Below are 15875 nucleotides of genomic sequence, written 5' to 3' on the forward strand. Positions count from 1 at the left end.
ATGTTTAGGTATTGTTGATTTGAGAAACGATTTGCGATTTCGAGTTTACTATATTTCTTTAGAAATCTTTAGAATCCATATTTGATTTACATCGCGTTTGGGATATGTATTCGCGCATTACTTTTGAAGTTTCTCCTTCGCAGCTGTTCATATTTTCGTGAGGAGCAAAGATAGGGCTTGGTGGAACGATTACTGGATCCAGCAATACATCTTCGTTTGTAAGGGTTTTTATGATGTTTAGGAATCCAGTATAGGTACCGTAACTAATATCCATCCGACTCATTGACTGAGATATTAAATGTGTCTTAAATTCAAGCATGGTTTTGAAGAATTTCGTTTTTGAAAGGGCAATTAGAGTGTTAGCACGATTACCAAACATGGAATTAATGCCAAGTTTATTTAAAATACAGTTGTAATAATGAGTCTTACAAATAAAGACAATGTTGTTACAAGCTTTGTCAGTCGGAACCAAAACATACTCCTCATGCAACCTTTCTGATTATTTTATCACTTCTGGTCTACTAAACACAGAAGGACAGATGGTACTTACTTTTGTTTAATATGTCTAATGCGGGGATTTAATATTCCCCTTATACTTTTAATCCATTCTTACAATGTATCAAGTTCTTCTTTTTTCATATTTAGCATATCGTCTGGCATAATCCTCGACAAAATTCATTACAGAGCCGAAGTGTTGTCACCAATTGAAAGACCGGGGTTCTCTATATCTAGGACCTTTTAGAATAAGTGATTTGAGGTCCTCATTTTCTACTATATCAACTTCACAAGTAATGACACGTCTAGCTGGATTACAGTTCAAAGAAGATTACTAGAAGAAAGATGAAGAACAAGAACACGTAGGTGAACTAAATAAGTCTATATTTAGGAACTGCAAAGTTTGTTTATTGAATAAATTCGACTAGGAATATAAAATGTAAGAAAATGGTTTCTAAAATGAATACTCATTTGGACTTTACAATTGAAATGACCAATGCACGTTACAGACATAATACACAATATCAAATTTAAACGTCATAAACCAATCCACAATGAAACATAAAAAAGCTTCATAATACACAGAGATACATATGCATGGAACACAGGCGGGTTAACATTTTGAGCTTATCTAAGAGTCAATAGATTACTATCTATTGATATTTTCAATGCAAAAATATATAAAATAACTGATAAACTTATTGCTAAACGAAGTTTTTATAATCACAGAACCTTTAGATTATAGTAGCATTGCCAGTAAATGGATTGCACATTATTTTTCAATTGAAAACATGTTTCATTGGCCATAAATTAAACAAAACGAGAAAATATCAATTTTATTAAACAGTTAGATGTTATCTTGCGCAAGCGCGGGAAATCACAATCACATAATTTTGCATAAAGGACGGATTTTTAGATGCATGTTTGAATGAACGATATCTTTAATTGAAATAGATTGAAGAATATGATTTTGATAATTGCGTGTGTTAGTTATGTTATATGTATTAATACCATGTACAGTAGATAACACTTTATTATTAGGAAGTCACGTGGATGTCCAAATTAAATATTCTTCATGTAACAAAAATGATCTTTCTCCGCATTGAAAATTAGATAATGATCTTACCAATGCAATCGTAATCCGGTATGCCGAATAGTTGACCAAAGACAAAATGAAAGGTCATTCATAGTTTCAAAATTTGAAATATAAGCAAGCGTTTAGGTTTTTTATTGTCAAAATTTATCAATTTATAAGTATGTATGTTATCTCTATGATATGTTAGAAATATACACCTTTAAAAAGAAATTATAATTATTAAGGATGCTTTTTTCGTATCTTATTTTCGTTCTGCTATTTTTGCTCGACACATCATACCAATAAAATACAATAAGGAATTACAGTTAATGCATGTGCTCTGTGTGTATTTAAGAATGAATGGATTTTTTAAGTGGAATATTTAATCCCGATATTTGAGGCCTGCTTGAAGTGTAAGGCGGGGTATAAATAATGAAATAGTGATGCACAATACTTAGTCTGGCCTTGTGTTGTGTAAGGCGGGGTATATGGGATGAAATAGTGATACACAATACTTATTCCGGTCCCACTCAAAGTATTTCAAGGTGTATGATTCCCATTTGAGAGGTTGAAGATGTGGAACGATTTTTGCGCTATCATGGATGTGTTACTGTTGTAATTAATTAGCTACTCACTGACATGTGAAGATAAAACAATGATGATTTTGTATATGATAATAAATGATGATAATATTTTTATAGCGCCTTATATAAAAGAAATTACTTTAAGACGCTTTACAAATGTAGCGGTGAAGAATGCAGCAATAAAAAAGCTCAATTAAATGTAATTAAATAATAGTACGACATAAAATCTTACATCTATAAAAGTATCAAAATTAAACAATATTGAGAGTTAAGTGTTTGTTGGTAGAACAATATGCGAAGTATCTAACACGTATGCGTACTCTAAAATGTTTAACCAAAAGCTAAATCACTATTGGTATAAAATTTCTAGGGAAACAGTATTAAAATATAAATCACAGATCACACATTAAAAGCAAGACGAAAAAGGTATGTACATTTCTACGTGCACATGGCAGACCTTAAAAATAATCCTTCCATATTTAGTTTGACATGTATGACAAGACTCCCCATTAAATGCTACATCCAGGTATACTTCACATTGCCCTTGGTTAAGTTATATCTGTTTGACCAACATACCATCAGTGACTTCATCCTCAGAATTTGTCGGGTTTGCTCTGTTTTCTAATAAAAAAAAAAATATACGAGTCAAACTATGAAATAATAAATCAAGTCAATAAACTTATAAATGTATAGCAATTCTGTTATTCTGCGCGACATTCCCTATATCCATGCATTGTGAGACCAGTCGCTGCAACTGAAAGGGAAAGGCAACCCGAAAAGATTTTACATGATATATGATAGGATTAATCATATGATAAAGATTTGTCATACTATTATTTTGATATACGGCCTAGATAAGCTTCAGTACTGATTTTTAAAAGTTGAAAATTGAAATTCCCGCCATCTATTGAGGCTGCCATGATGCGGAACTCTTTTGAATTCAAGACCACAAAAATCAATAATTTTGACGTCACACAATCTATTTCGGTTTTGATGAGATCAAAGATGTGCATGTGGTAGATTTTACGAATACATTGTAAATAGGTGGATGCCTTCCTGTCAAGCAGTTGATTACATTAATGCAAAGGGGAGATGTGAACAAAGTTCCCTCCCCCCCCCCCCCCGAAATTCCTGACCCAACAAAGTTATTTGAAAATAAAATACTATGTAAACTGTGGATTCATCATTTGCGTAATGACAAGTTGAGGTACAAGACATTTACATGTATGAAGAAAGGAGTAGCATCTGCCTGGTCTGCAACTCGACTGAACGTCTTCTTTTCTTAAATTCTTCTCGCGAAAGAACGGGCTCAAATCTATACGGCTCCAAACTTAACGGTTCGTGACTTGTTTCTGATGAAATAAACCGGAACTGACGGTGTGACGTCATACATTAAACTTCAATGGCCGCTCTCTTAGCGGCAGGTAATTTCAAATAGAAGATAAATTAATATTGATTTAATTGTTAAGCAAGGATCGTTGTTGTTAAAAACTGTCATTTACGATATCAGTAAGCAATACTTTATTCATAAAGGCAACAATGTGGTTAGGGTTGTCTTTCCCTTTAAAGCACATGCTTCGTAACAGAAAAACTAAGGGTTCGATTTCCAATCCCGACACCGCGTTAAACCTAACACGTTAAACACTAGTTGTGACGTTTTGTTCGCCAAGCAAACAGTCTTAAAAGTGAAAGTCATGGATCTTTTGGATATGATTATAAAACCATTAGCAAGATAAATTATTCTCATTCAAATGACATTGAGCGTTCTGTATCTATGAACTTTTGCCAACTTTTGCTGCTTCATCTAACAAAACGCGTGGCATCTCTGCATGAAAACAACGCTCATTCTATGGTTGTTATGGTCATTTAATTTGAAAATAAACATGTATTAGATTGAATGCTGCTTGATGTGTTTTAATGCGCCTGTTGTGTCGTTTGTTTTACGGAATCCGATAGGTGCCAAAGTATAACATTAATATATGTTTAACTGGGCCGCCACTTATCATCTCGCGGCCGCCATATATGAATTAACTGGCGGCCGCCACTCCACTTGATATAAATGGCGGACGTCATAAATTAACTGGCGGTCACCACTTAATTTAAATGGCGTCCGTCACGTAATATATCTAGCGGCCACCAGTTATATCAACTGGCGGTCGTCACATGATTCACATGATTCATATATGGCGATCCAATTTCAAAAACAATTCACTTCATACTGCTTAGTGATTATTTTTTTAAGATTTAGAAAAGGACATAGGCACGTATCATCGTTTTTCAAAGTACATGCATAGGGACGGTTCGATGAGATACTGTTTTCTAAAATTGTTGGCAAGCAGAAAAAAACCGTAATGTTTTTCTTTTGCATGAACTTCATACTCCTAAATAGAACGGAGGGGTATCCGTTCGTCCTTCAATTCATCAGTCATTGCATTATTACTTTTTTACCATTTATTACTACCACCAAAAAGAATGAGGTGGGAGCCAATGTGCCAATATAGTATTTAACTTGTAAAAATTACTCAATTTGCATGTGGAAATACCGGAAAATGGACGTTGTCAAAGAAGTGGAGGGTCCCTGGTTTTACGTGCCTGATACATGAACCTTGGTATATTGAGTACAAATTAAGATCCTCTCATGCATGAATCCACTGATATCTGATATTATGAACATTTATATAACTTTGTAATCAACAAACAACAACGCTGGTGATTGTATGACGCATATTCATATCACTATTCGACGGGATTTTAATTTGGGGGGGGGGGGACTGTAACACTATTTGAATTATTTAATCAACGCTTTCTTAGATGGATATTTTGTTACCAGTTGCTCAGCGGAATAAAACCTTAAATGACGAATTTAGTAAAACACTCACGGTTTCTTTTGCATCTACATCTGTGAATGGTGCATGCCACAGTTGCTACGAGTGCGATACAACCTATGATGGACAGAACTATAGCCCAGGTCGGAAACACTTCCTTTTTTGCAATGTCAGATCTGTAATGAAAACATCACAGAAGGAATTATCTTATGTTTAATATTTTATATATTTTCAGGGATTCAAAATGTTTACTAATAATATGTAAAACCAATATCAGAAATTTCACTATAGTGACGAACCATTATGGATCGCCCATTACCTGCTTTATACAAATAAAATCCCATTCATGGTAAATACATATAAGTAAATATTGCTAACCACCATTATTATTTTAAATACATGAACGTGCCCTATATGACAAGGCATTCACAATTATAAAGGCACATATTTATTTGTGAATAAGTAAGTATATCTGATGCAGCCGGTGTTAATCAAGACAAATTCAATGCTCTTTCAATCAGTCAGACTGGACAAGTATTAAGTTAACTGATTCTATGCCACCACGGTTATTTTCATTCAATATTTAACTGCTATTGTTAGAAAAAATGCAAAATTATATATAATGGTATTTTAATCTATTCGAGAAAAATGTATGGTGCAATGACAGCGCATTGTGTCACCATAAAAGCAAGCGTCATAAATATGCTATATAATAATACACGTGATGATGATGATGATGATGATGATGATGATGATGATGATTGTCACATATGGACGAACTGGCTGCAACCATGTCAAACTAACGCATGAAAGGTCACAATGTAGATATAAAGAGTTTGCTATGTACAATATCTCATAATGAACATAGTCCTAATTTCACAAGTTTCCATGGTCTTGGCTCATTAGCTTAGACTTTTGGGTCCCCTCGACTGGAGCTTGGTTGTCCTTGTACTATACGATTACTCTTCACATCCTGCATATATACACTGTTTACATCATGATATATGTAGGTAATATACCACAGAGAGAGGACATCAGAAAAGCTGGATCATATGCAGCATTACAATGAACGTATATGTCATGTATAGAAATGAAAAAAAGTTTGCTGATTATTAATGCAAGGTGAAGATAACGAACAGTGATCAATCTCATAACTCCTACAAGCAATACAAAATAGATAGTTGGGCAAACACGGACCCCTGGCCACACCAGAGGTGGAATCAGGTACCTAGAAGGAGTAAGCATCCCCTGTTGACCGGTCACACCCGCCATGAGCCCCATTTCCTGATCAGGTAAACGGAGTTATCCGCAGTCAAATCAGTGTGCCAAGAACGGCTTAACATTTGGTATGAAACACGTCAGACAGCACTTGACCCAATCCGAGGTTATATTGACGAACTAGATCGTTATAACGACCATAGAATTTGCGAAATGCTGACTTCAATCGAGACTGTTGAAATCCCTGTACCATCAACATTAATATAAAAGCTGGATCATATGCAGCATTACGTATATGTCATGTATAGAAATGGAAAAAGTTTGCTGATTATTAATATAAACTGATATGCAGAGAAGTATAAAAGCGTCCTTCATGTTAGACTGCCGTGTCCAAACTGAATTCAGCATGGACTGGCGGTTTAAAAGCCAGTAAAGTGAGGTTCCAATTAGGGCACAGTAAAAAGAGGCTCCAAACAGGATTGGGGGGTGTTTGATATATACACAAAATAAGAGCATATTTACTTACAATACATACATGATGAAAATAAGGGGAATATAATGCGAAAATGATGATGAAAATGAAGGTGAAATATAACCGAATTGCACTGCCGATTGTAATGTTAAGCATGCTTAGCATTATTCATCCAAAAGGGTTTGCATATTTTTTTTATGTTTGAGTTCATTTAAGGCCGAGTATAGATCCACCTTGAGGTTTTTAAAATGATACATGTTTGTCACAATTTTGAGTATTTCGTGTGGCTTTTTTATGTTTCGTGTGGCATCAGAAAGCAATTCATGACAATATGAATGTTATAATGTGTATCAGGGAAAACAGGTAGTTGTGCATATTTGAAAAATTAACATTACATGGTATATCATGTGCACATTTGGAAAATTAACATTACATGGTATATCATAACACGACAGCAGATAAATTGTTATTTGTAAGGGAGGGAGTGCATGGAAAATTTAAAATTAGAAACTTAGAAACAAAGTACTCTCTCTCTCTATCTCTCTCTCTCTCTATCTCTCTCTCTCTCTCTCTCTCTCTCTCTCTCTCTCTCGTTGAAACATGATTTCTCAATGATGAACAAGGTTTAAGATATGCAGTAAAAAACATAAACTGACCCCACTGTTACAGGTTTTGAATTCTCATCCAATGTATAACATCCAGAGTCTACAAAAAATGAACAATTCCAATGACGCATTTATAGGGAATCCACAATTACCATTTTCAAAACAAACATGTATTCAAACACGACATCTACAACTTGTAATTTGACGCTGGCATCTGATCATGCACTCCAGTATTAAGAAAGTTATCATTCTTAATGAAAAAAATTGCAGTGCGATATTCTTTGCCCATTTAGATACAGTAAGATTGTTTTTGCATGTATGAACTTTTAAAAGTAAAACTTCGTATTGTGATTTTTTATCAAAACCTTACATTTGTAGGACTCCGTAGACGTATAGAACTGCGAACATGGAGGGGCTAGGTAGGAACAGTTTCTTACATAGTTATCGCGAATGATGAGATAACCTGTATTGAATAAGGCACATTTTCCACCTGTAATAGTGAAATATAAGTCTAATGATAATAATAATAAATTTCATTTTTTTTTCATTCATCCATTTGGATGTGCCGTTGCATGATTTTCACATTTTATGTATATATTCTACATAATTTTGATAGCATATAGTAATTATGCAAGCATGAAGACACTTACATGTATGTACGGAAACGTTTATTTAAATGATGAAAATGATCAAGACAGACTTACCCAAAATAAACCGTGATGCCGCACACACTTCGACCAAATATGTTGTATTGTCATTCCAGACACAATGATACAGAAGTGGTGGACATTTCGCGTTGTTGTATTGAAAGCAGTTCTTCCTCTTTGCCTCAGATTCATATTCTTCTTGGTTTGTAGGGCATTTGGACACGCGTGATAAAGTATCCAATGATATTTTACAAGCATCCCTTGACAATTCCATACATCGAACAGTTCCCAACCATGTGTTGACCGATATCTACACACAGATATACGAAAAAACATGTTGTGCTTTGATTTATGTCAATATCAAAACACAAAAGCAAAGGGAAAAAACATTTTTATCATTCTAGCTTATTGAAACCAAAGACAACATTGCAGTTTGCGTTTTATCATAGAATAACGCAATATGTATACACACAACCTAAGGCGCTTTGGAGTTGTTGATTATTTCTAAAAAAAAAAAAAAAAAAAACAAAAACAAAAAAAACTAAAACTACATTTCATTGAATAATAGTACATGATGTGTGATATACATGTCTCTAAAATATATCCAAAAGTACCAAACAATAAACATTAAAGTAGATTTTCAAATTTCATTTTAAAAAAAACATAATTTGAAAAGACTAGGCTCATCTGCAAGCATTTCTGGTCCAGTATTTTAAAGATTCATCACTTCACAGGTAAAGCACCAATTTCTACTGTTGAATTTTTCCGATATAAGATTGAATGTATGATTTCATTTGCCGAGTGGATCCCTATGTCGTGGTATGGTATGAAAGCGTAGCTGTGGACATTCTAGATACATTGTATATATTTATCATTCGGTTTAGTCAAACTGTCCATTGTATGTGCTTAACTGAGGGAAGTTATCCACGCTTCACAGTCAAGAGTACTTTAGAATTATGAACTTTTGTTGTTTAAGTATCCAAATTTTTTTTTACATCCTGTTTGGTATAGTATATCGCGTTTTTCACATGCTGTCTTTAATTTGTATCTTAAATTTAATTGTAAAATGCTACCAAACCTTATAATTATCTTTTTTTCTTTAAGGACGTTGACCTTTACACTGTGGATTTATAAAAATGAAAGCGAACGGTGATCAATCTCATAAATTCTATAAGGATACAAGTTTAAAGAAGGATATAAGCATAAGAGTTGGGCAAACACAAACCCCTGAACACACCAAACCTACATCATTTCAATCAAGAAAAACCCCTATATCGATAACTCTCCAAAGTTATTTGTTCATTCTTATGTCTCACCTATGTCTCACATGCAACAACCACACAATAATAAAAACGTGAAGATAAGAAACAGTCAGTGATCAATCTAGTAACTCCTATACATAGCATCAGGAATAAGACATGTGTATATCCATTTTCAATAGGATTGACAGATGCTAAGTAAATCCGATCAGCATTGGCAATTTTTAGTTTTTCATAGTCGAATGAAACTATGACGTAAAACGTAACAGATTGGTGAGTTTAAAACAAAATTAAGAGTACCATTACCTCGATGTGTTTGGGTTTGTTTGTATGTGTGAGGGCTTTTCCTTTTCTTTTTTTTTTTTGTTTTTTTTGGCCTGTAAACAATTCATTTAAAAATTCGTATCGGCACTTTTGTAATTTGACATTCAGATATGGAACCAGAATTGACTTGCTGCGAAACTAGTCAGTTCCTATATTGAGGATAATCCTTTCCCAAACCAGTGTTGAATGTTTATTCAGCTTATCTCATTTATAATTAATTATATATTGCGTGATACCTGTAGATACACCTTTTCATAAAGAGCATGAATTAAAGGTTAAAGAAGCATAATTCATATTCAATAATTCAATAAGCAGTTATTGTAGTATATATATATATATATATATATATATATATATATATATATATATATATATATATACCTATTATAAGACTTCAGCGGACGTAAAATATTTATAGACCAGCGTTAGGCAGACGTAAAAATTAGACTGACGTTTTTAAGTCTGCCCAATTTTCTACTTGTAAAATGAAATTATGTACTTAACTTTTGAGTAAAATGTGTTTTCTTTCCTTAAATTTAGAATCTAAACTTTACATTTCGGGCAAAAAGATTTCATTTTATTCATAAAAGTGTAAATTCTAGAGTTGTTAAAAACCAGCGTGTATTATTTTGGCAATATACGTTTCACGACTTGTGTAGACATTTTTCAAATGGGCATCACAAACGAAAGCGGAAATATATTTAAATTTCGTTTGATTTTTTCCTTAATCTGAACCACTAGGTGTCAGATTATTTAGATTAAAATTTTTAAAGATGGTATTTAAAAATTTTGAATTTCCCAACACCGTGATTTTTTTGTTGCGTTCTGTTTTGCTGTCATGTTACGGAAATGAACTTCGGGAACCTTCGGAGACACCCGGAAAGGATCCAGCGTCTGCGAAGATGTTGTCACGTGTAAGTAATTTTTTCTTATTTTGGTTTCAAAAATGATTTCAAGGCACATTTCTCGCAAATTATATATTGTTAGGTTTTAGGCTATTACAATTTCCCCCACGAGTACGAGTAACCGGGCCGCGTTTGTTTTCTTCAGTGGGCAGCGAAAGAGGGGTCTACCGTCTCCGAGTCTTGTCACGCCATGACACAAGACTAGGACAATATTTGTCGTTTACTATGTTTTAGCATTGATATAAAGATTTTCTAGGATATAGAGAATCCCGAAAATGTGTCGTCATTATGCCCTACACTTAGCGACACAATGCAGGAGACGCCGTGCAGTTTTCAATGCAATGTGCATTGTCCTTATTTTGATTGTGTACGTATTGCACCTCAGGAACCGGTAGTTTTGTCTGTAATAATAATAGTAGGGTCTATAGTATACCACCCCATTATGTTCCCTACTATTATTACTACAGAGAAAATGACTGGTTCCTGTCATAGGCGCCTCTTTCAAAGATATTGCACTATTGTAAACAATGGAGGAAATTCGAAAGATATAACTACATGTATTTCTCACCAATTTATTTTGTCCCTTTTTACGTTTTTCATTTTCATGTTTTAGGAAGCTTAGCTAAATGTGTCATTACCACATAATACTAATTTATCCACGTTTTAAAAATATCTTGTCCCACTGATTCAATATTGAATCGCCTATATGGTTCCTGTGACTGCATATGCTTTTCTATGACTTTCTACTGAAATATTTAGTTCTTGATAATTTCTTCTGTGATATAGCTGTGGAAAAAATGTTTAATTCTGGGACATAAAAATTTATGTATCTCTTGCCAAACGTGCCAATTACATGACATCTGTCATCTTTTTCATAACTCCTGTGGAAAACCGGGTTAGAATAGGTCCTCAGTACCCCTTGCTTGTCGTAAGAGTTGACTAAATGGGTCCTTCAGACAAGTCCGCAAAAACAGAGGTGTCACAGCAGGTGTGGCACGTTGAAGCTCAAAGCCCGTAAGCACCAAGCATAGGCCTTTAAATACTGCAGCCCTTTACCGGCAATGGTGATGCATGTCTCCATATGAGTGAAAAATTATTGAGAGGGGCATTAAACAATATACAATTAATCTTCAAGGAGTAGGAGTAATTATTGCTCTTAGAGAATTATGAAATAAAACAAATCGTGTAATAAGAATTTATGACATTTTTTTTTCTGCATCCAAAATGAATGCATGTACACATTTTTTATTGTTTTAGAGGAGGAAAGTGTCGATTGGGTTAAGACTGATCTGTACAAAAGTGGCTTTTCTGTTGGACACATTTCAAAATACAATGGTAAGCATATTGAGTTCCTATAATTGATAATAGATAGTAAATGATTAAAATATACCATTCTGATTTATTTTAACACTGGGTACATGCATGGGTTTTTAGTGAATGATATAATAAATTATATATTTATTCTAGAGTGATACAAAATGCAATCAAAACATGAGCTATAATAATCTATCTATTGATTATATTATGGATATCATGAACTATTTAGTATTGTTATAATAAATTACCTAGATTTAGAAAGAAGTGTAGAAATATGGGTTGCATTAAAATGCACTCTAAATCCAATGGAGATGTAGGGTTAATTAGACTAGAGTTCTAAGGGTTTAATGGTCCACTGATTTGTTTATTTTATCTACTTTAAATCCCTGTTGAACTAGAAAGGTTTTCAAATATTTGAAACGATGTCACGATGGGTTTTTTGTGTGTGCCTTTTAACTTCCTTGTAAACATGGTAAAATGACTTGTCATATACTGTAAGGGTCGACCTGTGATCATTTACATTTTGATTAATCATGTACTGTCGATTTGAAACAAATTGCAGAAGAAATATGAATTAGCATCTCAAATTACATTAGGAACATCCTGAGGTATAGATATGTGCATGTAACCATCCCAAAATCATTGTGTCCATGACTGTTCAAAATCTGCCTTTAAAAAATTCCATGTGCAATCTTTGAAATATTGGATCAGATAACTGATGCTATCACAATCATATGAAATGATGAACTGTTTTAATTTTTTCTTGTTATAATTAGAATTCAAAGAAATTTTATCTGTTTTTAAAGATTTTCTTTTCATGAATTAAATGGATTCATTTTTTAAAAAAAAAGGCACATTTCATTTCTTATTTGCTATACTATTTCTTGAAGCTTATTATTGTTTACATATTATGTTGGATAAACATAGTAAAGGAAAGGAGAAAGATTTCAGCAACATTTGAATAAAAACTGTAGGAGTAGATAAAAATGTTTAAAAAAAGATCTTCCATAATTTGTGATTGGTTTTTATCCAACAAGTTGTTTGTTTTTATTTTTTGTCCTTGTGAAGGCTTCAGGATAGAAAACACATGTACAATATCCAGCAGCAGTCAATCGGGCTGCTCACCGATGGCCTGATAGCCCAGTTGGTAAAGGGCGATAACTCCTATGCTGGAATTTCTCTACTGTGTGTCTATTATACAAAGATTCCCCTAATATCAACTAACAGTTTATACATACCATATTCGTCCTATTGATCACCCCGGGTGCTTAGAAAATTGGAGGGGGGGGGGTGGTTATTTAGTACTCTATGCTGAAATATTCCCATTAAATATACACATAAATTTTATTTCATTTCTTCTAACACTAATAATTAATCCATTCTTGTCTACATTAAAATATACAGTAGTAGCTATTACTTTCAATTTCACTTGAAACCGTTTGTGTCATAGACTAATACCACGTACGATTTACTAAACTTTCGGTTTCACTTTCGCAGCACAACTATGGCCGAGGTAGCAGGAGACAGTTTCGCACTATAGGCCCGGTCAACTTTTTCAAAAAATGGAATTACCCTGTATTTGAAGTGATATTACATGTGTAAAAATGTATACAATAATTTTAGGATGCATGTCAAATGTAGCTGAGTGCTTAGTAAAAATGTTGATATACAACATGTAGGTGTCACCATGATTCCTAGCATATAGATGGGTGCAAATACGAAACTAAGACACGTGGTCAGTTGCTGAAGAAATTCCGGTGAAAACATGCAGGGTCTAGCAAAAGGTCTGTAGCTGTGAGGGAAGGTGGATGGCCCCATATGAGAGGTAGATTTTTGAGAAGGGCAGATAGGGTTCTTGATTGTGCACAGTGTCTAAATCCCCATGTTTGGTACTGTGATGGTGTGGGGGTGGTGCGGATTAGCCCAAATGAGGGAAAATCAAAGCAAAAAAGGGGAACCTGCTCAGAGCATGTTTTGTGCACCAGCACCAGTATTTATAGATTACATGTAATTTAGGGTCATAATTTATTAACTACACTAATATGAAATACAAGTATTGACATAAAAGGGAAATATGATTTTTCATTAGTCTGTCATAATCTGACTTTGGTGTATACCCCCTATCCACATGTTTCAAAACCAAAGAAACTGTCCCCTGCCACCTTTAAGAGAATGGCAGTTTTTGAAACCCATGGAATTCAGTCAATTTCATTAATAGTATCAAGATAAATGTATTAGATACGTAATACAACCCCTTATTTCAATAGATGTATCACATTAGTGTCACAATGGTAGACAACAGAGTCAAGGGGGTAAGCTATGCTTTAGTACTATGGAAAACCAGAATCTGGTCAAGTATCATAGTGACATGTAAGTACATGTAAATAAGCTTAGTGGTTAAAATAATGTTATTTGGGGTACTTCATATACTGTGTATTCTTTTTACATAGATTACATGTAGTTTTACATGTTCTACATGTAATTAACAAATTGTACTGATTGACAGGTCTCAGGTACAGTAGATCACATTTCTTCTCAGCACCATGATACATATTTATGAAAAAATACTTGCAGATAGAGAAATAAGTCATTTTAGAGACATTTTGTACACAAAAAACACAGTTAACACCATTTTCTCATTTATGGGTGGTACTTGTAAACAAGCCACCTCCCCTTTGACATTTGACTGAATTGCATGAATCTTTAGTTTTCACTATTAGGATGGCATAGAATAGAATGTAAGAAGAGAACAGGTATTCAAAATCTTGTTGGGGAGTTGTTTACTTAATTAGAGCATATTTCAGGTCTATACATATACAGTATGTAAAGAAGTAGACAGTGAAGTTGGAAATTTTCTTGATTTTAAGAGCAGTTATGTCCCTTTATCTCTCTCTAATCCATCATTTTCTACACAGGTTCTCATGATTACATGTTCAGCATGTAGCACCACATATAAGGTCACTTTTACCATAGATACAATATACTTGTAATATTATTTGTTAGGTACAGGGATCTTACTCGAACACTCTCATCACTCTAAAATGACAACATCATACACAGAAATGTAGGGTTTTTAAATAATTTTATTGCGTACACATTTAGGGCGGTCGACATGATGTATTGGTGTAGTTTCACTCAGAATAAGTCAGATTTGTCAAAAATGGGAGTTGACGTCAATGACATGAGATGTCAGAATTCTTAAAGGTAGCAGGGGACAGTTTCGCACTATAGGCCCGGTCAACTTTTTCAAAAAATGGAATTACCCTGTATTTGAAGTGATATTACATGTGTAAAAATGTATACAATAATTTTAGGATGCATGTCAAATGTAGCTGAGTGCTTAGTAAAAATGTTGATATACAACATGTAGGTGTCACCATGATTCCTAGCATATAGATGGGTGCAAATACGAAACTAAGACACGTGGTCAGTTGCTGAAGAAATTCCGGTGAAAACATGCAGGGTCTAGCAAAAGGTCTGTAGCTGTGAGGGAAGGTGGATGGCCCCATATGAGAGGTAGATTTTTGAGAAGGGCAGATAGGGTTCTTGATTGTGCACAGTGTCTAAATCCCCATGTTTGGTACTGTGATGGTGTGGGGGTGGTGCGGATTAGCCCAAATGAGGGAAAATCAAAGCAAAAAAGGGGAACCTGCTCAGAGCATGTTTTGTGCACCAGCACCAGTATTTATAGATTACATGTAATTTAGGGTCATAATTTATTAACTACACTAATATGAAATACAAGTATTGACATAAAAAGGAAATATGATTTTTCATTAGTCTGTCATAATCTGACTTTGGTGTATACCCCTATCCACATGTTTCAAAACCAAAGAAACTGTCCCCTGCCACCTTTAAGAGAATGGCAGTTTTTGAAACCCATGGAATTCAGTCAATTTCATTAATAGTATCAAGATAAATGTATTAGATACGTAATACAACCCCTTATTTCAATAGATGTATCACATTAGTGTCACAATGGTAGACAACAGAGTCAAGGGGGGTAAGCTATGCTTTAGTACTATGGAAAACCAGAATCTGGTCAAGTATCATAGTGACATGTAAGTACATGTAAATAAGCTTAGTGGTTAAAATAATGTTATTTGGGGTACTTCATATACTGTGTATTCTTTTTACATAGATTACATG

The 15875-nt window shown here is 34.0% G+C and overlaps 1 protein-coding gene and 1 long non-coding RNA gene across 5 annotated transcripts in view; one reads left to right on the plus strand and one right to left on the minus strand.

The window, feature by feature from the left end:
- Positions 1-15875, plus strand: part of LOC125675197 (uncharacterized) — a 229268-nt gene that overhangs the window by 90121 nt on the left and 123272 nt on the right. The window lies entirely within an intron of this gene.
- LOC125654519 (cell death abnormality protein 1-like) overlaps positions 1-15875 on the minus strand; it is a 328838-nt gene that overhangs the window by 45382 nt on the left and 267581 nt on the right. The window contains exons 2-6 of one of the 2 annotated variants that reach the window (XM_048884487.2): positions 7979-8231; positions 7645-7764; positions 7326-7374; positions 5034-5155; positions 2731-2775 (exon numbers count right to left, since the gene is read on the minus strand). In XM_048884487.2, coding sequence (XP_048740444.2) covers positions 2731-2775; positions 5034-5155; positions 7326-7374; positions 7645-7764; positions 7979-8195 — 553 coding nt within the window. In that variant the 5' untranslated portion in view covers positions 8196-8231. The remainder of the gene's footprint in view (positions 1-2730; positions 2776-5033; positions 5156-7325; positions 7375-7644; positions 7765-7978; positions 8232-15875) is intronic. The other variant, XM_056144399.1, reaches the window with a different exon arrangement.

This window comes from Ostrea edulis, chromosome 7, assembly GCF_947568905.1.
Source record: "Ostrea edulis chromosome 7, xbOstEdul1.1, whole genome shotgun sequence".
NCBI lineage: Eukaryota > Metazoa > Mollusca > Bivalvia > Ostreida > Ostreidae > Ostrea > Ostrea edulis.